Source organism: Barbatula barbatula (genome assembly GCF_947034865.1).
Source record: "Barbatula barbatula genome assembly, chromosome: 9".
NCBI lineage: Eukaryota > Metazoa > Chordata > Actinopteri > Cypriniformes > Nemacheilidae > Barbatula > Barbatula barbatula.
The window spans coordinates 4,059,561-4,081,770 of NC_136772.1; the positions used below are offsets into that span (position 1 = coordinate 4,059,561).

A 22,210-nucleotide genomic window follows, 5' to 3' on the forward strand; every position below is an offset into this window, starting at 1 on the left:
TTAAAGATTAAACTTTACCCCATGATACACAGGTTTAGGTTGTCTGACTTCTTTTAAAGTTATTTATGTGCTTTTCATTTTACGCAATTCAACTCTCGATCTAAAAGCCTAAGAATAGAAAAAGAGACACCAAGAGACAAAGAGATCAATGTTAAAACTGAAGACACGTTATACACACAGCTGAATAAAATGCAAAAGATTGTCTTCGGAATTTCCTGTAAAATGATTAGGATTTGGATCCTTGTGTCCCTGTGGGTTTATTTGTCCGAGCTTCCGTTTAATAGATGGTGTTTTACTTCCTCTAAAAGTGAATCACTGTATCCAAAAAGATAAAAAGGGCACAAGCAGTGAGTCACTAATGAGCAAAAGTCTAGTTCCTGTAAATGTCATGGCAAGACCACCATACAAATTTAATGTAAGATCAAATTTCCCAAAACATTTTCAATCTTTTTTTTTATACCAAACTGCGATTTACTGAACAAGCAAGCAAACATCGAGTTTATAAAAAGTGATTTATGCCCACCCCTCCCCTTCACGATGAAGGTGTTTGAGTGGTAAAGCCATTCATTACGTACTAAGCAAGAACCCTTCGGCTTAACTAGCGGTCTCCCGGAAGTGCGTGACATTGCAGTCAATGAATAGTTGCTGAAGTCTGCACACTAAACTTTACTCGCTTCTCAAAGTGTGAGATTGGAATGGCTCCATTACTGGACTCGTCCTGTACGGCGCTGCTTCTCCTGCCTCTTATCGGAGTGTGTTTCACAAATTTTGCAACCGGTGAGTAACAATATGTTTATTATTGTAAATATATATTCTCAAAGGTGGGATAGGCTACGTATACAGCACGTCTCTATAGGATGTACCGAAGGCATTTAACACGGTTTGAGAACAGACAGATGACCCGCGCTGCGTCCGCTGGATGATTTATAATGGACAACGCAAAGAAAAGAGAGTTGCGCTTGTGAAAAGTATTTGCGGTCATAAGTTGAAAACTAACCCCTCCCTTAAACGACCACTATTGTTGTCATGAGAGTTGCCTGAAGTCAAATGGCACAATATGAAGTTTTTTAACAAGTGTTTAACGGTTAACGTGCTCTTGCGACGGACTTTGGACTGAAGGACGCTACTGAAGTCATCCCTTATGAAAATGTACCATGGTTTTACTACAGTTCAAATTGAAAAAGCATTACTGTAGTAAAACAATGGTTATCACAAAATAACCGTGTTTTTGAAAAACATGTGTGTCCATTTTATAGTAAACGGTGGTTTTGCCCCAAGTGATCAATGCACCAATAATATGGTTACTGCACTTGTACCACAAAAAAAGGGATGAAATTATTTGCTCGAACATGTGTATTTTTTACATTCACAAATAATAATTTGTGTTTCTGAAGTTAGCCTACTAGTTTGCCCATGGTTTCCCCCACTTGGCATTCAAACGTATAAATTACAGTGGGAATAAATAGATAGAAAACATACGAATTCACTGGGTGTTTTTACAATATTAAGGTTTCCTGATAGCTGCTGCTATGTAAAACTTTTGGGAGCATAGAAAAACATTAAAAATGCACTTTTAAAAAATGATATAACCCACATATTTTTTTTAATGGGCTAATGAAATAATCTGATAGCTATAATCACCATATCGTGTCTGCATTTAATCCATTATTAAATCATAATATTCAGCGAATGGAACACAATAGGTGTCAAACAAACCGATGTGAGGATTACGTTTTTTTAAAACATTAAATTGGAGTTTAGCCCATGTATTTATCAAAGACAATAATCAGTGCATCCTCTATAGTGTGCAAACAGCACATTGAGACTGTCAAGTTAAAACAAAAAGTGCATTCGTATTTGTTTTGCGCGAAAGTGTGTCTTCGCCATACGGTGAGTATTTACAAAAAAAAGAAATTATAAGGCTTTATATTCCCTAACGCACCTGTCGACTTTTGAGGTGAGAGTAGAAGAAATCCGTCCAACGTCATATTCTCAACGCTAGAAACGCTGTTGCGTCACAGTCCCACGAATCACATCGAGAGCGTGACATATGACCTCCTCGGAAAATAATTTCTGTCTTCTCTCAACACATATGTTTTCTTCTTTTATGTGTTTTGGCTGCAGTCGATGTATTGTAAACTTTTAGTCCCGCTTAACTGCACCGATCAATATGCTGATTCTCTATCCTCCATAAATCTCTGTAACTTCACTGAATGCTTAGGGGGTCACAATCTTAACCCAACGTTCTGCTGTTATGATGAAAGGATTAAATGATCTTTAAAAATAGATCGGGGCATGTAGGGGTACAATGAAATATTAATAGAGCGGCGTTCTTGATGTGGTAATGTTTCCAAATCTGCCAGCTTGACACTATTTGCTTCATACTGTTGCATCTCATTTTGAAGGATTTGCATCTTTGCCTTGAAGACCACAGTAAAACACAGTAGCCTATATAGATCGAACACCGTTTTTTACAAATAAATTGTAATCACTGTATTGCTCATTCGTCTAAACAATAATTATTTGCATAGTTTATAATTTCTTATAAAAGAAATAATAATATTTCCCATCCAATTCAGGGCCGCATACATCAGTCATCTCTATACTTTTGTCTTTGTTGTTGTCATCCGGCACAGTGTGTGTTACTTCGACCTCATGAATGACACTCATACTGTTTGTTGTGTGAATGTCCTGTGAATGTGAGACGTCAGACTCATGGATGTCTTTTCTAAGAATAATGGGCCTGTGCTGTAGTACCAGCTTTAAAGCTCACATCCGCTTTCACCAGATGTGACCTCCGTTTTCAAGATGCTGCAGTGCTGAGATTAAGTTGTTGATTTGGCTTGACAGGTTATGAACAAGTGATATTTAAGTAACCTTTTCCCTGAGGAAACTTGTAATGTATTCCTGTTATGCCAATTACATAACTGACAGTATAATAAATGTATATGAAAATGAATATATAACGTAGGTAAATTAACACAGGCTGAATGGTTTTAGGGGATGAATCACCCCAAAAATACAGTTCTGTCATCATTTACTCACCCTCAGATTTTCTTTTTTGGGTGAACAGTGTAATGTATTTTAAAGAGACACTATCTAATTTTGCGAAGTTATTGTCCGGATTGACTATTGTTAGCTTTTGCTTATGTAAATTAAAAGTTTCTAAAACCATCAGACAACTATCTAAAAAATAATACACAGTCCTGCCTTTTTTTTCTGGGTTAAACATACGACTGTTAGTCATGAGTCATTAGAGGAAAGCATGTCTCAGCCGATAGCTTTATCATTTTCCTGAGTTCTGACCCTTTTTCCAGACAAATTGCTTATTTGAACTTTCCCCGTTTATTGAAACACTTCACAGAATTGCAAAAGCTCCTCCCTTGGGGCTTTTTGAATGGTCTGTGAAAGTGAATGTGAAACGAGCGGTCAGGAAAAACCGTGTACCCATGATTAGATGTCAACAGAGACTGATATTGCTTTTGTCATTCCAAGCAAGAATGATGTCATATTATTAAATATAGTATGATATGATTGAAAATGTAACATCACTGTAGAGACTTTATATTAAATGTAACAGGTATGGACGGTCATATTAATTTATTTAGAAGATGGCACAGAAGGACGTTAACTAGAATGTGTGTGTCAGTGGGTGCCCGTCATCCTTAACCTCCCACACCGACCACACACAACACATCTTTTTTTAACATGCTCATTGCTCAAGCAAGTTTTTCATAAAAAAAATAATGCTGACATATTTTGTGCATCCATATGACTCTACTGAAGCCACTGTACAATAGCTTTGTGTAAAGTAAAAAAGTTGTTAGAATATCCTCTTGTGTCTCAGATCTCATTTAGACCTTTAATATTAAACCTGTTTTAATTCTTATTGAAGCAGCAAGTTTTGAGCATTTGAATGAGTCTACATGAGATTTGGGTAAAAATAAGATCAGACATTAAAAACGAAAACCTTTTTTGTGTTCCATGGTAGAAAGAAAAGTGCAGTGGGCTTTGAACAACATGCACATGAGTAAATAATGACAGATTTTAACCCTAAAGGTTTATCTTTGTATAAAGTAACAAAGTGATGATTTAGAGATACGGAAAAAAGTCACTCGAGTGATGTTTCCTCATGAGATGGTGTTGCTCAAACGCGGGCAGGTATCTATTACTTTAGTGTATACTGAAGGTCAATATCTTTGTGTGGATTGTAGAAAGCATGGTGAGATTATACCCACAGATCAGCAAGACTCTTCAAGTTATTGTGTATAAAAGAAGCACGGTGACTCTTTGTGAGTACATCATTAATTTGATTTCATTGCAAAACCAGCTAAGCAGCAGGGTTGAGTCAAGGCACGCTCTGAACATTGTTTTTTGTCTCCTTGTCAGATCCCAGAGGAAATTTGTTTTGAGCAAAGATCACATTTCAAGACTAACTTATTGCAAATGCCCGCCGGACTCTTTACTTTACTCATGAGTTACAGCACGGTTGAATGGTCTTAACGTTGGATAGCATGCATGCACACAGCAGATAAAGTCAAGAGACTGTATACATCAGCTCATGTGGGTTGTCTTATATCATAATTGGACATTGGTCAGTTTTTATACACTGGATAAAAATGAATTCTGGGATAAATATTTTTGCATTCCTTAGTTTTTTTCCATGCGTTATGTATGTGGTTTGCAGAATGATATTTTTTTCCATGATGACGTCAGTTTAACACTTCTGCTGGCTTTAAACAGATATTGGAAGATATTGTGTAATCAAGGAGCATGCTGATACAGCTGCTTTTTACTTTATAGAAGTCTTCAACATATTTGTGCATGCATCTTTCAGATCAATAAAACGAGGCACTACTTTTACCAATGCGCTTATTGACTGTTTTAATGGAAGGTGGTCAGTCTCTCCATATGAAGAGTTCATTTGCAAAAACAGATGACACAGTTTTTTAAGGTTTTCAAAAATCATGATATTTGTATTGTGCGTTTCAATAAATATCAATCAAATTCTAGTAGGGTTGTTTTGATTTAGTAATAATAAGAAAAGAAATAACAAAATGTATGTCATTCAAGAGCGCATTGGATTATTTTCTTATTCATGTCAAGTTATTTGGCTATGAATCCATTTTTACATGTATTATGCAGACATACAGTTGTTTCCTAAATGTATATGTGGGTCAGTTGAGGGTCAAGGTCCTGCATTCTGTTGCATTCCATCTTAATCTTTAGTCAAATATACCTTTTTACGTTAAGTCTTTATAATTTATAAAGCCTCTTACATACTTCCCTTCATTTCGTCTGTCTAAAACTGATGTTATTGTGAGATAAATAGTCTCAATTTCCCAATTTAAGTCCCAAACTTACCGCAAGGAGAGATAGAAATAAGCCTTCACCTTAGGCGATTAACCTGCTATTCTGTAAATGGTTATCTCAAACTGAGAGCTTACAGCATCCCTTGTGATGCCTGAGGTTATTTTTCCCCTTCAGGCTAACGTATGTCCACATCAGGAGCTCTGTATGGTTGAGGAGACCGATGGCCGCACACTTATTTAAAAAGCAAGAAACCTCTCGTGCAGTCGCATGCGGCCTGAGGATGATTAATTGGAGTGTATGGGATTATCTGCTTCAGTGGGCTCTGAACTGCAGACCTCAGATAATTGCATGAGGTGACAGCGAGGCGGATTTTCTGTCCCACAAGAGATTCGTGGCATCCGTCGTTACAGGGTTTTACTAGGTCACCCATTGTTGTTATCACTGAACGGTGGTAGAATAAACAAGTTCTGATGGATCAGGGATTTGGGGGAGTTGTGAATAAGCAGACCATTGTGCAGACAGAGATGATCTACGATTCCAGGCCTAGAGCTATAGATGGAGTCCATAGAACTCACAACAACTTGAGACTTAACTAGGTAACAGGTCAGTGCGCTTTAACAGAAGACCAACAAACAGACGTATAGTTTTCATAAAACAGCAATTAACAGATTTGATTGTTGTGTAACGTAATGACGAAATGTTTATCATCAAGATAAACTGGACAACTCCCTTGCCTTGCCTTTCCTTTTCCGTTTGACGTCTACAACCAAATCCTTCAACCATCATCTTCACAAACATGCTGACAAGCGATCTATAAATGAGTTCATATAATTGTGTCATTTTAAATATACACACTGTCAACATATACACTAAAAATGAGACACAATTGTGAAAAGAAAGTCATGACTACATACACACATGAACACACATGTTTCCACGCTGTAAAAAACACTTAAAAACTTAAGTTCAAAATATCCATTCAATTATAGAAATTATATTAAAGTAACTTAAAAAGTTCATTTATATTTAGAATAACTTTAGTTTATTACTTCAGTACAATTTTTGGGGTAAACAATTCTGTTAAGTCAGTTAAAGATCATTTAAGTTTAAATGACTTGTAAAGCCAATTTAAGGCTTAAATGTAAATATTTATGGTAACTTCTGAACTTTTTAAGTTGTATTTTACAGTGCATGTGCACTTTTTATAGCGGTAATGATTTGTACATTCTGTATAGACAGTTTCAGCAGCAACAACACAAACAAACGTAATGTGGCCCCTAAACGTAACATCTGGTACCTCTGCAAAGAATCAATAACTGTTGAGTAGTTTTAATTTAATTTAATACAATTAAATATTAACATTAACTAATATTAATGTAGATACAATATAAAATAAATAGTTTATAACCAAAGAAAGACTTTAAGTCAACTTAGGGACATGCACGTGTATCCGATGATACTATATACAGTAGGCATGGCCAAAGTCACGATATGCCCGCGGACTCTGGACTTGATCTGGTGCTGCTTGAATCAGATAAAGACAAACATGATTCAGACTTGTAGAATCACAACCTTTGGCTCTGAGTCAAATCACGCCATTGTTTTCTATGTCAACTGCCTAACGCACCTATCTGTAGCTTTATTATTAAAATTACTTCTGACAAACAAAAGAAGATGACAGTTTCTTATATGCCACGCGATGAAAACTGACTCACCGGTTACTAATTTATAGATGTTAAATACTTCACTCATCGTCATGTTGTGCCATTGTGTTATAGTTCAGATCTGTTAGCGGTATTAATCACTGCAATGTTACTCAGGTAACTAAAAAACAAACCTTAGGCAAACATGACATGCTGACAGCAGTGAAGATATTAAAATGCATCACAACCGTTTTTCCTTTTACGAGACTGAGAGTTCCTGAATGTTCTCTTCTTTTAAGATACTAGCTGAATTCCAGTTTGTGATAAAATCAACACCTACTATTCTTGACAGGTATATAAACAAGCCAGGACTGAGCCTCGACATGGGGCAACCTGCCCGAGTTCTGCATTAGCAATGACTTTGGCACATCACCAGTTTTGGTTGTCCTGACCGGTATCCAAATTGAGGCTGAAGCCAAGCACGGCAAAACATTCCAGCTTGGCTAAAAGAAGAGCTGGCCAATGACATTTTAGCACACAGATGTGTTTTTTCAATCAGTCCTTTCCATTTCAGAGATTACAATTTTTTGGAAGTCTCCAGGTCCGACTATTGGCTTGAATAAACGTCTATTTTATACTGTACGTTTAATAAACGGTATATTGGCATGGTTGGCTAGACAACCACATTATGTTAGATGTTAAAAAGCAAATGAGCATTCTGCAATTATGGTGGGTGCAAATCATTTTTATAATATGTTCATGTTTAGCTGGAGTAAATAAAAATGTGTTTGGATAACTGATGCTTTTGGATGCCAGTATAAAGATGGAAATTGTTGCTGTCCTTCTGAATCTTTTATGTCCAAATTCAGTTTTTAGGAAATGGAACAAAAACATTGAACTTGCATACTGCGTTGTCAAAGTTGACAAGCACTTTTTAATATGTTTTATTGGTTAGATATTTGGAAAACCCAGTGACAAACATAAATGGTACTAATAATAATAAACCTTTTTTTATCACAAAATATGGAGATGCAAGGTTTCAGAAGGACACCCGTGACATATTCTGTTGACAGAAAAGTCCCAAATGGAATAGCTTTGGTTTAGCGACGTCATTAAATGGTGAACAAACGGAGACTCCACTTCTTCTGCTTCCAAATTATGTCTTAAGCTGTGCGTAGATGCTTTCAAAACCAATATATCTAAGCAGAGGGAACTTTTTTCGGAAACATATTTGAGACAGAGCTGATATTTGAAACACAACTCATAACTCCATCTCTCATCCATCTCCAAATTTCATGAGCTTGACAGGTACTCTCTGTTTGTTTTGATGTTTATAAAAAGACAAATGGTTGTTATTTGGTCAAAGAAACAGACCATATTTCATAAAAGCAAAGACATGGAACGGTTTTGCCTTGGTATTTTATTTATGTTTCTTTAAAATATCAAACTTGCCTCTGCTGTTTCTCCTAAAAGTAAAAAAAATAATACAACTGCTAACATACTGTAAAATGGTAAACATAGAAAGCTCAGATCGTTTCTGTGTTGGAAATGTGAGCACAGTCTGAGACTCCAAGAAACTTTGCAGAAGAGAGCCTGTTTCTCAGGAGAGAGATATGAGAAACAGGACTCTTTTGTCTCCATTGCTCACCATTTAATTCCGACAATGCAACTAAGATATTAATCTCCTGTGACTTTTCTTTCTAATGGGATGGAAAACAATAGCATACCAGTTAAATAAATACGTACGCTATGGGACACGGCTTTCAGCACATGGTAAAATGTATCCAGAGGAAGAGATGAGAATGTGGAAAAGTACATCAGAGCTCTCTTCAACCCAAGGGTGGTACTGAGAGAGACTGTTTGGAGAGCCGTAGAGAGATGAACTGAATCAGGATGTGAAAGGATAAAGGATCCTGCTGCCAACAGGATGTTGTCACTCAAACACAAGACCATCTGTTACTTCATTTTTGGTGCTGTAGATTCAATACTTGTGTGAACCACTGAGAGTTGACTTTACACGGCGTGTTTTTAAAGGAACGGTTCACCTAGAAATATCCAAAAACTTTACTTGCTGGTCTTTAACCTTTTCCTCTAGAAGTAACAAAGTTTAATAGATATTTTCTATACAATGAAGTGAACGTTGACCAACGGGAGTCAAGCTCTAGAAATAAAAAAGGGTGGAAATGACTACATTCCAAGATAGCTTTGGGTTAAAAATAAACAAAATTCAGTTATTGAGCAAGTACATAAAAATACTTTACTCTGAACTTGTAGTAATGATTTAGGATTTGAGCTGTCAGGTACGATTTAGTGAGGAAAGTGTCTACAGTAACCTGCACTTTTATGTTTCAACCAGAGATGGCGATAGAGAGGCAGCAGATAAGGATTAGTTTGTATGGTATATTGTATGGAAAAGAACAGTGTAAACATTCTGTCTAACGTCTTTTGTCCCCAACCGATGAAAAAAAAGCTTTTAAAACATGAGGTTGAAAAGGATGATCTTTTATTTTTGTCTGTTCTTTTAACTCAGAACAGTTTTCCTGTATAAGGTTCACTCTTTGTAGGGATTAAGTGCTTACTGGGGAGAAGAAAAAATATTTGATTCAAACGGTCACAATTTACATTCAAGAGCACTTTTATCTTTCTTATTGGATGGAGAGTTCAAGAATGTAGGCGGTTAAGCGTTAAAATACCAGGGGCAGAACTGTGATATCCGTAATATCAATCGCCCTTCACTTTAACCATTTTGAAGTTTGCAGGGCAGGCCTTCAGTTCTAGTATACGGATACAAGAAAGCTCTTTAACCCCGCTAGGCGAGAACTTGGTGGTCTTTGAATTATGTGCAGAGCGAAATTATAACGTCTGGCTTCTTTCCATTCTCAGCAGATGGAGTGAGATCTGAACTCCACATTTTCCATCACTCATGTGCCCTGAAGAAAGATGAAGGGCCCTGCAAGGCGATAAAGGACAGATTCTACTTCAACATTGACAAAGGTCGCTGTGAGGGCTTTGAATATGGAGGCTGTCAAGGCAATGCCAACAATTTCGAGACTCTGGAGGAATGTGAGCAAATGTGTGTTGTGAACGGTAAGGCCATCCATGTCATGTTTACCTTACTGGTGCCATTCAAAGCAAATAAGCAGATCTCTAGTGAGATCAGGTTGTCCACCCAGCTTACAAACAACATTCCTGATAAGCGTATATTGGGTTCAATAAAATAAGGATGACTTATATAGACGCAAGCAAAAGGGTATGACAGGCCGTGCTCTTTTGTGAATATAGTCACAGCTAAAGCAACGCATAGTGGAGTATATTCACAATACAGCATTGCTTCAGGTAACTTCTACATTAACCGGTTACATTCCGATTAAAGTAGAAAACATCAAACGTAGCAGAAACGTATTGTTTTGTGTCAAATGTTCACATATAGACAGTAATCCCCTCCGAACGCACACTTTAGTGGGGGAGTAGGAAATAGTCATTACTGTAAAATGGAATCTGCCCAACAGCATCGATGCTTTAGTGACCAGTCAGAATCCTGGACTGGAACTATGTGGTGATTTTGTAATCATAGATGTAATGTGCATTCTATTATAACAAAGTTTTATGAGTTTACTATGAGAGATTTCCCAGCTGCTTATAAACAGGTCATCATGTAATACAGTGTAGGGATGTAATTATTGTCTGTTTATGGCACAGTTTAGACTCTTTTTAACTTAAACTACAACCCGGTATGGCCAAAAAAAACAAAGAAAGAAAGAAAGAAAGAGGATGGTTGGATAGACGAACAGATGAATGTCACATGGAAACTGTTACATGGAAAACACATGGAAAGTAAAAATGAATTGGAACAACTTGTCTTGAGAGATTTAAGACACCATCCAAACAGCCTTATTTAAAAGAAATGAAGGATACTTGTCTCCCTCCCCCAAAAAACAGGACAAATGTGAAGTTCACAGTAAAGTCAGGCCATGTTGGATTATTTACAGCACTTTGGTTGGCTGAGTCGTATCTCATTACGTTTTCCAGTAGGGGTCTTTGCGATTTCGACAGGCCCCTGCAACGCCTGAACTCTGCTGCCTCCTGTGAGAGGTCCCAACCATAATCAACACAAAACACACTCCAGCATGTGTCTGCTAAACAAGCTTCGCAGTCCTCACAGCCACAGAGTGGCAAAAACAGGCACTTTGCAGCTTTTTTTGGACAAACACCTCCAAGGACACGAGCACTCAAAAATGAACATGAAGCACTGCCAAAGATCCCCTGTGGAGACAGAAAAGGAAATCGACTGCTGTGTTTGGATTTTCTTGGTCTGCTTTCTTCACCACATGCTAAATTCAATATTGCCAAATGAGTTTCTAAATTCTGTGGACATCCATTTCTCCTGATCCAGAATAAATAAATGGGCCAGAACTTTTGCATTTTTACAGTGCTGAAAAAAAGACGAATGAAGACGAGGTTCTGAGAGAAACGTGCACATTGTAAAATCGCTGCACTTAATAAAATCACTGCAAATACAAAATGAAGGATATTTGTCTCCATCTAGTGATTCAAATGGCTAATGCACTTTAAATGTGCTTTGTCTTCTTAAGTGTTAGACATGTAGGCAAATAGACAGAAAAAACGCAAGATAAATTAGATTTTTTCATATCAGACACTAAACCACGTCTCAGCTCAACCGATAAAGCATTTCATTAACAGCGCCACTGTCCTTCTGAAACCTTATATCTGTATATTCCATCATTGTAATTTCTTTGTCATACATCATTATCATTAGTTGCCCTTTATTTCGTCACTGGTTTTTGCAAATATATAATCCATAAAAAATTACAAAGTGCTTGTCAACTTTAACAACACAGTAAATAATTATTTAAAAAGTGCAGCGAATTGAAACATCCAAGTTTTCAGGACAGATCAAATCTGTATATTCCTATACTGATAAAATGTACAGTATATCTTCAAATCACTGCAAGTCATTTTGGATTAAAGCGTCTGTCAAATGTGTCTTCCAAAGGAGTAAATGTGACCTTTTTCCTTTTTTTCGTAGATGCACTCGGTCTTCACTTCTTTACGTTGTCGTTTTTGATGAAATGTCTTTTAATAAAGCAATTTTGCTTTGAGGCCGGACTAATATTCACACAGCCGGCATATGTCATCATTCCCATTCTGTTCTCCTCCACACATCGTATCAGATGTGAAAACCTCATCCTGCCTGATCTGTCTTCAACAAGATTTTCGGCTTATTCACGGTGTTTACCCGTTCTTAATCGCATTTGAGCCGCTTTTGAGCAACAGAAACATCTGGCTTCATTCTGTGCGTGATCGGGTTAGCGCTGCTCATCAGCATCTCTATCAGAAAGAAACAAAACAAAAACACTCTGATGATTTCCGACAACGGATTGGATGAGAGTTGCCTTTCTCCATGATGGATTGCCACTTCTGTGAAATATTTTAATTAGCAGGGCCCATAAATAAAGTCTGCATTACCGAGCAAAACGTGGATACAAATTAATCTATTTTTGTAATTTGTGGAGCCCTGGAACCCAGCCATTCATTTCTCAACAGAATATGTGCTATAGGTGGAGTGGAACTATATCAATCACCTCAGATTCTGTGGGGCGGGTTTGTTAACGGGACGGGTGATGTAAGCCGTTGCTTTACTAATCAATTGCAATATTTGTCCAGTTTATTTATATAATACTCAATACCTGTATTTATATTTCATAGTCTCTATGTTGTGCAAATGTATCTTTATGTAATTAATCTTGCATCAAAAGTAATAGAGGTTATTTATCGTGTCATCATTTATTATTTAAAATTGCATCGACCAGTTCACACTTTTATTATTTTAAAGAGATGTCAATTTTAATCATTTCAACCACACATCCAACCTACCAATTTTATATGTACATTTAAATTCAATGTCAACAATTTCATTTGTAGACAGATTTTTATTAAGTCTAAGGTTCCCCTCGTGATATCAGGATACCTATATTACTGAAATCACAGACAAACTTCTGTCAGACATCTTATGCATGGCACTGCATAAACAAAGTCAATGAGGTCACATGTGATTCATGGTTTGTTACATCTTCTCTCTTGTTTCTTAGAGAATAAGAGTCCATGCCACCTGGAGGATGAACCGGGGCCGTGCCGGGGTCTGGTGCCACGCTATTATTTTGACAGCAAGAATCAGGAATGCAGAACTTTCTTTTATGGTGGTTGCTTTGGGAATGCCAACAACTTCAATACCATCAAAGAATGCCAGGCCAGATGTCATTGTATGTACCAGCACAAAAGCATCTCTCACTTATAGTTTTTGTACAAGCTCAGTTTTAAAACTCATTTACATGACAAACATATTTGCCCCTGGGGTTTCTGAGCTCCCAATAACCTTCATTTCAAACAATAATTTACTATTTTAATGTAGAAAAAAATATATTCAGCCTGGCCCAGTTCATAGGGGAATAAAAATGGTAAAAATACAACAAGTATTATATTTTATTATGTTCTTACTTCTCTTTAGCGGACTCAAAACACAAGGACCTGAATGCTCCATCAAAGCCAGTGGAAGAAGCCAAACCTGAATTAACCGTTAAACATGGTGAGAAAGAACACACAACCAACTTATTGACATTCATGCCAGTTATTCTTTTTATTTTTATTCGATGTTTTTTCTTTTGACCTTTCATTCATATCTTTTCATATTTTGTTGATATTGTTTATTAACACTTCTTTTTTATTTTGAGCTGTTATACCTGCATGTCACCAGCAAATGTTATTGATGACACTGGTGCACCTTTTTTACATTACGCTAAAAATAACACAAATTCAGTTATTGAGCAAGTACATAAAAATACTTTACTCTGAACTTGTAGTATTGATTTAGGATTTGAGCTGTCAGGTACGATTTAGTGAGGAAAGTGTCTACAGTAACCTGCACTTTTATGTTTCAACCAGAGATGGCGATAGAGAGGCAGCAGATAAAGATTAGTTTGTATGGTATATTGTATGGAAAAGAACAGTGTAAACATTCTGTCTAACGCCTTTTGTCCCCAACCGATGAAAAAAAAGCTTTTAAAACATGAGGTTGTAAAGGATGATTTTTATTTTTGTCTGTTCTTTTAACTCAGAACAGTTTTCCTGTATAAGGTTCACTCTTTGTAGGGATTAAGTGCTTACTGGGGAGAAGAGAAAAAATTTCACAATTTATATTCAAGAGCACTTTTATCTTTCTTATTGGATGGAGAGTTCAAGAATGTAGGCGGTTTAGTCTCATTTAACCAAGCGTTAAAATACCAGGGGCATCAAAGAATGCCAGGCCAGATGCCATTGTATGTACCGGCACAAAAGCATCTCTCTCATTTATTGTTTGTGTACATGCTCAGTGATTAAACTCATTTGCATGACAAAGATATTTGCCCCTGGGGTTTCTGAGCTCTCAATAACCTTTATTTCAAAGAATAATAAAAAAAGGATTTAGACAAATATATAATTTCAGCCTGGTCCAGTCTTTAGGGGAATAAAAATGATGACAACTGGTATTATATTTTATTATGTTCTTACTTCTCTTTAGCTGACTCAAAACACAAGGACCTGAATGCTCCATCAAAGCCAGTGGAAGAAGCCAAACCTGCTATACAATTAATTGTTAAACATGGTGAGATAGAACACACAACCAACTTACATGCCAGTTATTATTTGAGTTTTTATTAGATGTTTTTCTTTTGACTTTTCATTAATATCTAGTCCTATTTTGTTGATATTGTTTATGCTACGGTTTTATTTTGAGCTTTTATACCTGCATGTATGCTTGCTGCATCTCACAAGCAAATGTCATTGATGACACTGGTGCACCTTGTTTTGTGAAGACTTATCTATTTTTGAAAGTCAGTCAGAAAACATGCCCGAAGCAGTCTCCATTTACTTTTTTTGTATTCGAATTGTTGTATTATTACTCACTCTGTCATGCATTTGGTCCTTTTAGACGATGCGCCTTTGAATGTTTCACATTTGCCCCAGCAGAAAGACTCACAAGTGGCTGCACAGGAAGCAGGTAAAACCAGATAAATACTATATTCCCAAATCCTATGCATGTGAATGTTTGAAACACATAACTATATCCAGACCTATTGTGTAACTTTTAAATGTTAGGAAACAAAGCATTTAACTACATGTACACAATAGATCATTATGGGTGCAATTATATATCCTAAAAAGGCAGAATATTTAGTGATTTGTACTTTTAGAGGAACACAAAGGAGCCATTGGGGGTCGCAGTGACAGGTATCGTACATTTAAAAGTACAGTTTTGTACTTTTTTCTGACAGTGTAGGCAGCGGCGCTTTTATGTCAGGCTGTCTGTCCTCTGAGTATAGAGGGCAATACAGTAGCAGACATTTTTGCTTGTACTTTCTTATTTTGACAGTCTCGAGCGGTATTCTGCCCTACAGATCTAGGGCAGGTTATATACCTGTCTGATACAGAGATAGCACTCACAAACAGAGTCAAATTAAGAGTCACAAATACTACGTTTCATTGCTTTTAATGAATATTCATATTTGATTTGATACTCAAATTTGCAAAACGAAGTAATTTAAGTTTCTATATTTGAATACAAAAACTCTTCTACATTGCTGTATTTACATGGTAATTGGAACTGTTCATGTCAACCGTCATTTGCCTCTTTAACCACAGTTCGTAATAAATTGAGCGTTAAGAGATAAATTGAGTGAATTACTGCATGTTCAAAATAAAATATAGCAGCATCCATTGTCAACAGGATTTAATTGAACTATTTTATCATTTATAATTTACTTTAGGGGTTAAACATAATTGCAAATGAATTATATGAATTGCTTTATGAATTAAAAGGAACTACACAGTTGGATAAGAAACGTTTGCAGATACTGTATCTAATTAGATTAGATTAGATTAGATTCAACTTTATTGTCATTACACATATACAAGTACAGTGTAACGAAATGTAGTTTAGGTCTAACCAGAAGTGCAGTTAGCAAGTGCAGGATATACAGTTAGAATAAATACAGAATACAATAGTGAGAATATAATGCAAAGACATTGGTTTTTAAGGGTGACTTGAGTGTCCAATATACTTTTTGTCGCTGCATGTCATTATCCCATTAGTTAAGTGTATGTCTTCGCAAACTAACTAGCTGTAAGTTCATTAATGTTACATCACATCTGACAAGCAGAATGCATCCAACTTCTTTTGTTTTAATGTGAAACAGCATATTTGTTGCCTTAAAGTAAAACATAATAAAACAAAATAGAATAAATAATACATCAAATAAATCTATTTCTGCGATAGCAGGAAGCAATTCATAATATGATGTTTGCTTAGATAGATGTTTTTTTATTTAATACAATTAGTTGTTTGGTACCACTGCAGGACATTACTGCCATCTAGTGGCTCAAGTTCATCTTGTATTTTCATTATATTACAGAGTTTACTCCTCATCCCTTCTGCATGAGTCCTATTGTGAGGGGGGATTGTGATGGATTGGAGCGGAGATTCGTCTACAATCCCAGGACTATGAGATGCCAGATGTTTCGCTACAGTGGCTGTGGAGGCAACAAAAACAACTTTTTGCATAAGAGACACTGCATAAAGATGTGCTTGAAAGGTGAGTTCTTCCCAGCACTTGAACACTTGTAAAATAAAGAGTGTTTTAAATAAAACTTTTGTATTCTTTCAATGTGAGTTTGCATTTACTGTCATTCTTTCTTTTAGATCAGAGACAGAGAAAGCAGATACGAATAAAAACACGGAACTCCAACATCTTATACCAATATGTCTAAGATGTACATTACTCATGATACTGCTATGACGTGTCTGCTAGAGGCCGGACATAATTGAGAGCTCATCTGGGTATTATACCCTAAGACGGGGTCATTGGATGTAACAGATACCAAATTACAAAACTTTCGACACTGCACTCCAGAAACAGTTGTGTCAGCTATATTGTTGACTCATACATTTTGTAATGCATATATGAATTTTAACCTGAGTTTTAAATATAGACATTGTATTTTACTAAGATTTTTGCCCCATCTATTTTATTGTTTCCTGGGGATAGAACGACGTATTACCTGTCATTATAGATTACATATGTAGTTTGTTTTTACACTATTGACTATGTATAGCTGTTATTAATATTCACATATAAACTCTTCTTTCTGTAATTATTTTTTAAATTGTTCTCAATGTTCAGAACTGTGTTTACTTTAGTATGAACATTTTCTTAATACTTGTGTTGGCATTGTCCTATAAATTTGTAGAGCAATAAACCACGGTGTGTTGTGTGTTTTAAGATATCCCAACATAATAAAAAAGAACAAAAGTAAAGTTCAAAAGGTAACGTACGGTGTAGGGATCGGAAGAAAACTCACCCCTCCACAACTAAAATCCCAAACATGTTATGATATCATTGATGCAATATGACAACTTCTATTTGTTTTAAGTTTCAGATAATATAATTGTTAACTAGTCCAAATCAACTTTGCCTATTAAGCCACTGCATCGAAAAGTACATAATATTTGAGAGACAGATTTAGCTATTTGAGACATTAATATTGTATATTATGAATGCATCTTAATCATTTTCATAAGCTCAAAACGTTTAGCCTAAAATGTATGTTTTAAAGCGTTTGATTTATTAAAACATAAACGCTTAAACAAAATAGATCGTTTGTATTAGATTACAGAAGTGTGAAAACCACAAGATGGAGCTGTAATGCTTTGGACTCATTGGGGACTCCACCAGTAACATTAGAAATTTTAAATACACTATGAATATAATTACGAGTTAAATAAGTAAACCATAGTGCTACAAAGGCGTTTTACAAAAGTAAAAAGATAAAAAAAAACTACAAAGTGATTTTTCATTTTTGTATTGAAAGCGCCGGTGTGCCATTCGAGCGCATTTGAGGCGGGGATACACGTGACGAAACAGGAAGTTACTACAGTACCAAAGTCCCTCCAAGAAAAGTCTCCTCACTCAGCGACCAATTTGCACTACATTCGGGCGGTTATTTCAGACCATCGAGAAAGCCCCAAATCGTTCACATAAATCACAATAAAACTATATATTTCCAACCGACAATTCAATCTGACACGAAGCTCAAACTGCGCTAATACAATACGTTCCAGTTTGCTCCAGCGGCTGAGCGTGCGCGAAGTTTGCTTACAACTCATTACAGAGCCTCTCCTCAAATTATCATGGTTGTTTTCCCAATGACACACTTGAAAGAATCGACGGTCTTTAATCGCTGACGATTGTAGTTTTTTACTGAGAGCTGGGACTGCGTTGCCCTTTTGAGATTCGTAGTAATAGAACCGTGGCGTCTTGTAAATATCTATAGTCTTTACCACAGTGGCTATGTGTAGAAGCGGACAGCCGTCGTCATTCACTGGCTTCTGCTGCGCTCTACCGACCAGCGCACTCGTGTTCGTTTCATTCTTACGCACGGCACGCTTATGCACAAGTAACGAGCGTTTGTTTTCTTGAATATTAAGGAGGTGCGCACGTTTCCGTCTGAACATCTGCAGATCCCACCTTGGATTTGAAATAGGCTACAGGTAAGAAAATTACTGTTACAGACTGCCGAAATGCATGCAGGAATACGGACGGAATGTAGCCATATGACAAGTCCTTGAGAATTCATGACATAGATTAATAAGTGAAATTTTGTTTCAGGCTTATTGTAGCCTACATGTGTGCATTAACTAAGATATCAACCGCAATTTATTTATTTGTCTACTGGAGTTAATCGTGGAATGTCAAGAGGGGCAGTCTCTTTTATCGTTGTATTGTTGAAGTATCGTATGCATGGTAAATATTTAAATGAGACTGGACCTACAACAGATGCCTCCGAAAATATAGTACACTATGAGAAAAAGTGATGCATTTATATAGAAGTATGTTAATATGATCGATGGAGATGTTTTTGATGTTGCACATGAAAGGACAAACGGTGTTAAAACCCTGAGTTAAGACGAGAGAAAGAGTCATTCATTGACATTTACAAGTCATAACTGGGGTTTTGGGAATCGAAAATCAATTCCAATTTGGAATCGGAATCGAAAGGCTTGGAATCGGATCAGGAGACAAAAGGAATTGGAATCGGATACTTGAAGATTACAATTTTTATTCCTCTTATCAATTCCTGTCTGCATATTTAAGAAAAGTGTATCTTGTGCTCTTGTGTCAATTAACCATATTTTTACTATAGTAAGCATAGTTTGACTGTAGTATTTGCATTAAAAAGCAATGGGACCACACATTAACCATTGTTTCATTATAGTTACGAGAGTTTAACCATGATGTAGTTCAACTATGGTAATACAAATTGTAATAAATCCGAAAAAACATGGTTCTGTGTGCATATATGCACAAAACGGTGCTCACAAATATATATAGTTTTTGCAAACAATTCAATAAGCAGGCTAAGCGATCATACACATAGACATCTGAATGTTTTGCTTCAACTGTGGAATCGATAAGAATTGAAATCGAATTGGAATCGATAAATTCATAAGATTCCCAACCCTACATAACACATCACATCATTGTTTTGATTTTTGATATCAAGTAAGTCAAAACATAAATCTATTGTATATGTACTATTAACTCAAAAAGAAATTAACTCTAAGAATGGACACCTTTTCAAGCCATTGTACCCCGTACTAATGAATTCAATACAGTAAAACCGCCAGTGCCAGGAGCCCAGCAGATAATATAAAATACTAGTATCATGATGCAACTGTACCGAGACTGTTGACACTTTCTTACTGACAGAAGGATCCTGACAACCTCTCTTAAGAGAAATAAACCGTGATAATGAATAGCCAACAGTCAGGCTTGAAACTAGTGTGAATTTTTTGCTGCCTGGTTACATAAGCAATGCGGTAGAGTTGTTGGGGGATGGATTACTAAAATGATATTTTTTTTATTCTGCTGATATGGCGATGAGACATGAGATCTTTTATGGAGAATGCTGCCTTCTTAAACTCAAATCATTAGTGGAACTTGCTAAGGCAAACATCAGTATTGCCATTGCTCATGGGGTTAAAAGGACAGTTCACCCAAAAATGAAAATTCTGTCATGAACTACCCACTCTCTAGTTTGTTTGCTTAAACACAGAGAAATATATTGGGAAGAATGGTTACAAACCAAACAGTTCTTGGTCCCCATTAATTACCATTGTATGAAAAATGTATTACAATGGTAGTCAAAAGTGCCTCAGAACTGTTTGCTGTCCTACATTCCTTAAAATATCTTATTTTCTGTTCAACATTTTTCAAACGTGTGTACAGTAGAGGCCAAAAGTCTTTCCATTTCATATTTAAGATTTTATATTTAAAGAAATGTCAATGCAAGATGTTTTCGATCGAGACACTAACATTTTAATTAGTCTGGAACTTTAAGCCCTGTCTAGGAAAAGTTAGAAAAATCTTCATCCTTAAGTATTTAACTCTGCATCTTGTTCAGCAACATTTGTGCTACGGAAATTAACGGCACCTCAAATCTGGTGGCTTGTTGAGGGGAGGAGTACTCCTAAATTCATATTAGACTTTTTCAAATAAGGACACACAAAATTTAAACCACTGAAAATGTTCTATGGACTTGTACATCTTGCAACAATCCAGCCATGCCCTTAAAACTGCAGAGAATATGGTTGGGTGCACCCCTGGGGCGTCACTAGACCCCTTTTATAAGTTTTAACAATTTATTTGTCAGTGTAATCGGTTCAATTAATAACAGTGGCAAATACGGATCTATATGCAACGTAGTAACCTAATTCACTCTTGTAAAAGCGACAGCCTTGTGCACTGTTACAGGTCCAAAAACACAATCTTGTGGCGTATTTTCTCGCAGAAATCTATGTCCACGTGCTGGGAACTAACACTCAAATCAGGACGTTTTTGAATATAGTTGTTAGCTTTGTTTGTTTGCGCACAAAAAGTATCCTCGCCGCATTATATAAATTTATACCGAATCACCGGAGACTCATGGACAATTCTACAATGTCTTTTCGCACTTTCAGCTCTTTGGATATTGGTTGCATTGCAGTCTAAGGAGGAGTCAGAAAGCTTTAAAAACGACCTTAATTTGCATTTTTGGTAAAAATGAAGGTCATACAGATGTTAAAGGCGGGCTGTCCGATTTCTCTTAGCTGTTGTTGATGTTCTAATCACCAAAACAAGCACATCCCTACCCAGTGGCGTAGCGCAAACTGCGTTGGCCCACCCGCAAGAGTGGAGGCGGGGCCCCTCACCGCATAATTAGATGGGGGATTCACCTTTTCATTTAAAATCGTGAAATAGAACGGTGGAATTTAATAGTAGGCTATGTAATTATTTCGTATTTATTTATTAAGAACTTTTCACAAAAAAAATAAAAGAAACACCAACAATAAAACAGCAATTACATTAACTTGTTAAAATGCAAGGGAGCACATGACGTCAAAATATTTTTTCTATCTGCAGTATACAACAAAGATTCATGACGTTTAACATTCAATAAAGGTAATATATATTACCTTTAAAATCCTCCAAAGCGCCCCTTTCTCCTAGCATTTTTCTGCGCAAAGTCCTTGACAATGTCTGTTATGTCCATCTGTCGCGCTTGCTGGCTTTCAATGCTGAGTATCGCAAGTTCAGAAAGTCTGTCCTGGCTCATTGTGCTTCTCATGCAGGTTTTTATTAGTTTTAGTTTAGAAAAAGATCTCTCGCCACTTGCCACTGTGACGGGGACGGTTAAAAAAAGCGTCAGAGCTGGAGCCACATCCGTGACACTTGGTAGAATGTATGCTTCAGAATCAGCAGTTCTGCCAGATCTTTAAATGAGCCCATTTCAAGTTTTTTTTTATCTCAGAACGTAGGGCACTTCGAAACGAAAGCAACTGTGATGGAAATTCGGAGGAAATATCATCGTTGTAAGTCACTGCAAATATTTCGGCACAAGCACGCAACTCATCATCAGTTGCATGTACGAGTTCACTTGGACGTAAGAAGCGGAATCGTTTCGCTATTGTATTCAAGCCTTTGAAACGTTGTTTGAGCTGGGAAACAGCTGTGTCAATGCACGCGTAATTTTCGGTACTTTTGCATTGAATTGCTCTTTTCGGTGTTGGTTAGACCGTTTTTGAGCTCCGCTGACATATTTTCTTTTACTCATTTTGTGCTCATAAGCTTCACTCTCTAAACAGTTGCGGAAATTCTTAATCG

General features: G+C 36.5%; 2 protein-coding genes across 2 annotated transcripts in view; both read left to right on the plus strand.

Annotated features, from left to right (window-relative positions):
- Positions 1–317: 317 nt before the first annotated feature.
- On the plus strand, positions 318–17,652 carry tfpia (tissue factor pathway inhibitor a). Its single transcript, XM_079464944.1, has 8 exons — positions 318–777; positions 9,840–10,043; positions 13,067–13,237; positions 13,483–13,560; positions 14,533–14,616; positions 14,944–15,012; positions 16,424–16,603; positions 16,711–17,652. Exons 1-8 carry the CDS (start codon positions 696–698, stop codon positions 16,776–16,778), a joined length of 936 nt encoding a protein of 311 aa, XP_079321070.1. The 5' UTR covers positions 318–695; the 3' UTR covers positions 16,779–17,652.
- Positions 17,653–18,358: 706 nt separating this feature from the next.
- Positions 18,359–22,210, plus strand: part of calcrla (calcitonin receptor-like a) — a 29,294-nt gene continuing 25,442 nt past the window's right edge. Inside the window, exon 1 of the mRNA XM_079464950.1 lies at positions 18,359–18,558. The gene's annotated coding sequence lies outside the window, so the exon portion shown is untranslated. The remainder of the gene's footprint in view (positions 18,559–22,210) is intronic.

What these genes read in the sequence shown, in the direction of transcription:
- tfpia (XM_079464944.1), top strand. Translation starts at nt 696, where the DNA reads ATGGCTCCATTACTGGACTCGTCCTGTACGGCGCTGCTTCTCCTGCCT. An exon ending in TTTCACAAATTTTGCAACCG is followed by an intron (nt 778 to 9,839) that starts GTGAGTAACAAT and finishes TTCCATTCTCAG; the next exon opens with CAGATGGAGTGAGATCTGAA. An exon ending in CATAAAGATGTGCTTGAAAG is followed by an intron (nt 16,604 to 16,710) that starts GTGAGTTCTTCC and finishes TCTTTCTTTTAG; the next exon opens with ATCAGAGACAGAGAAAGCAG.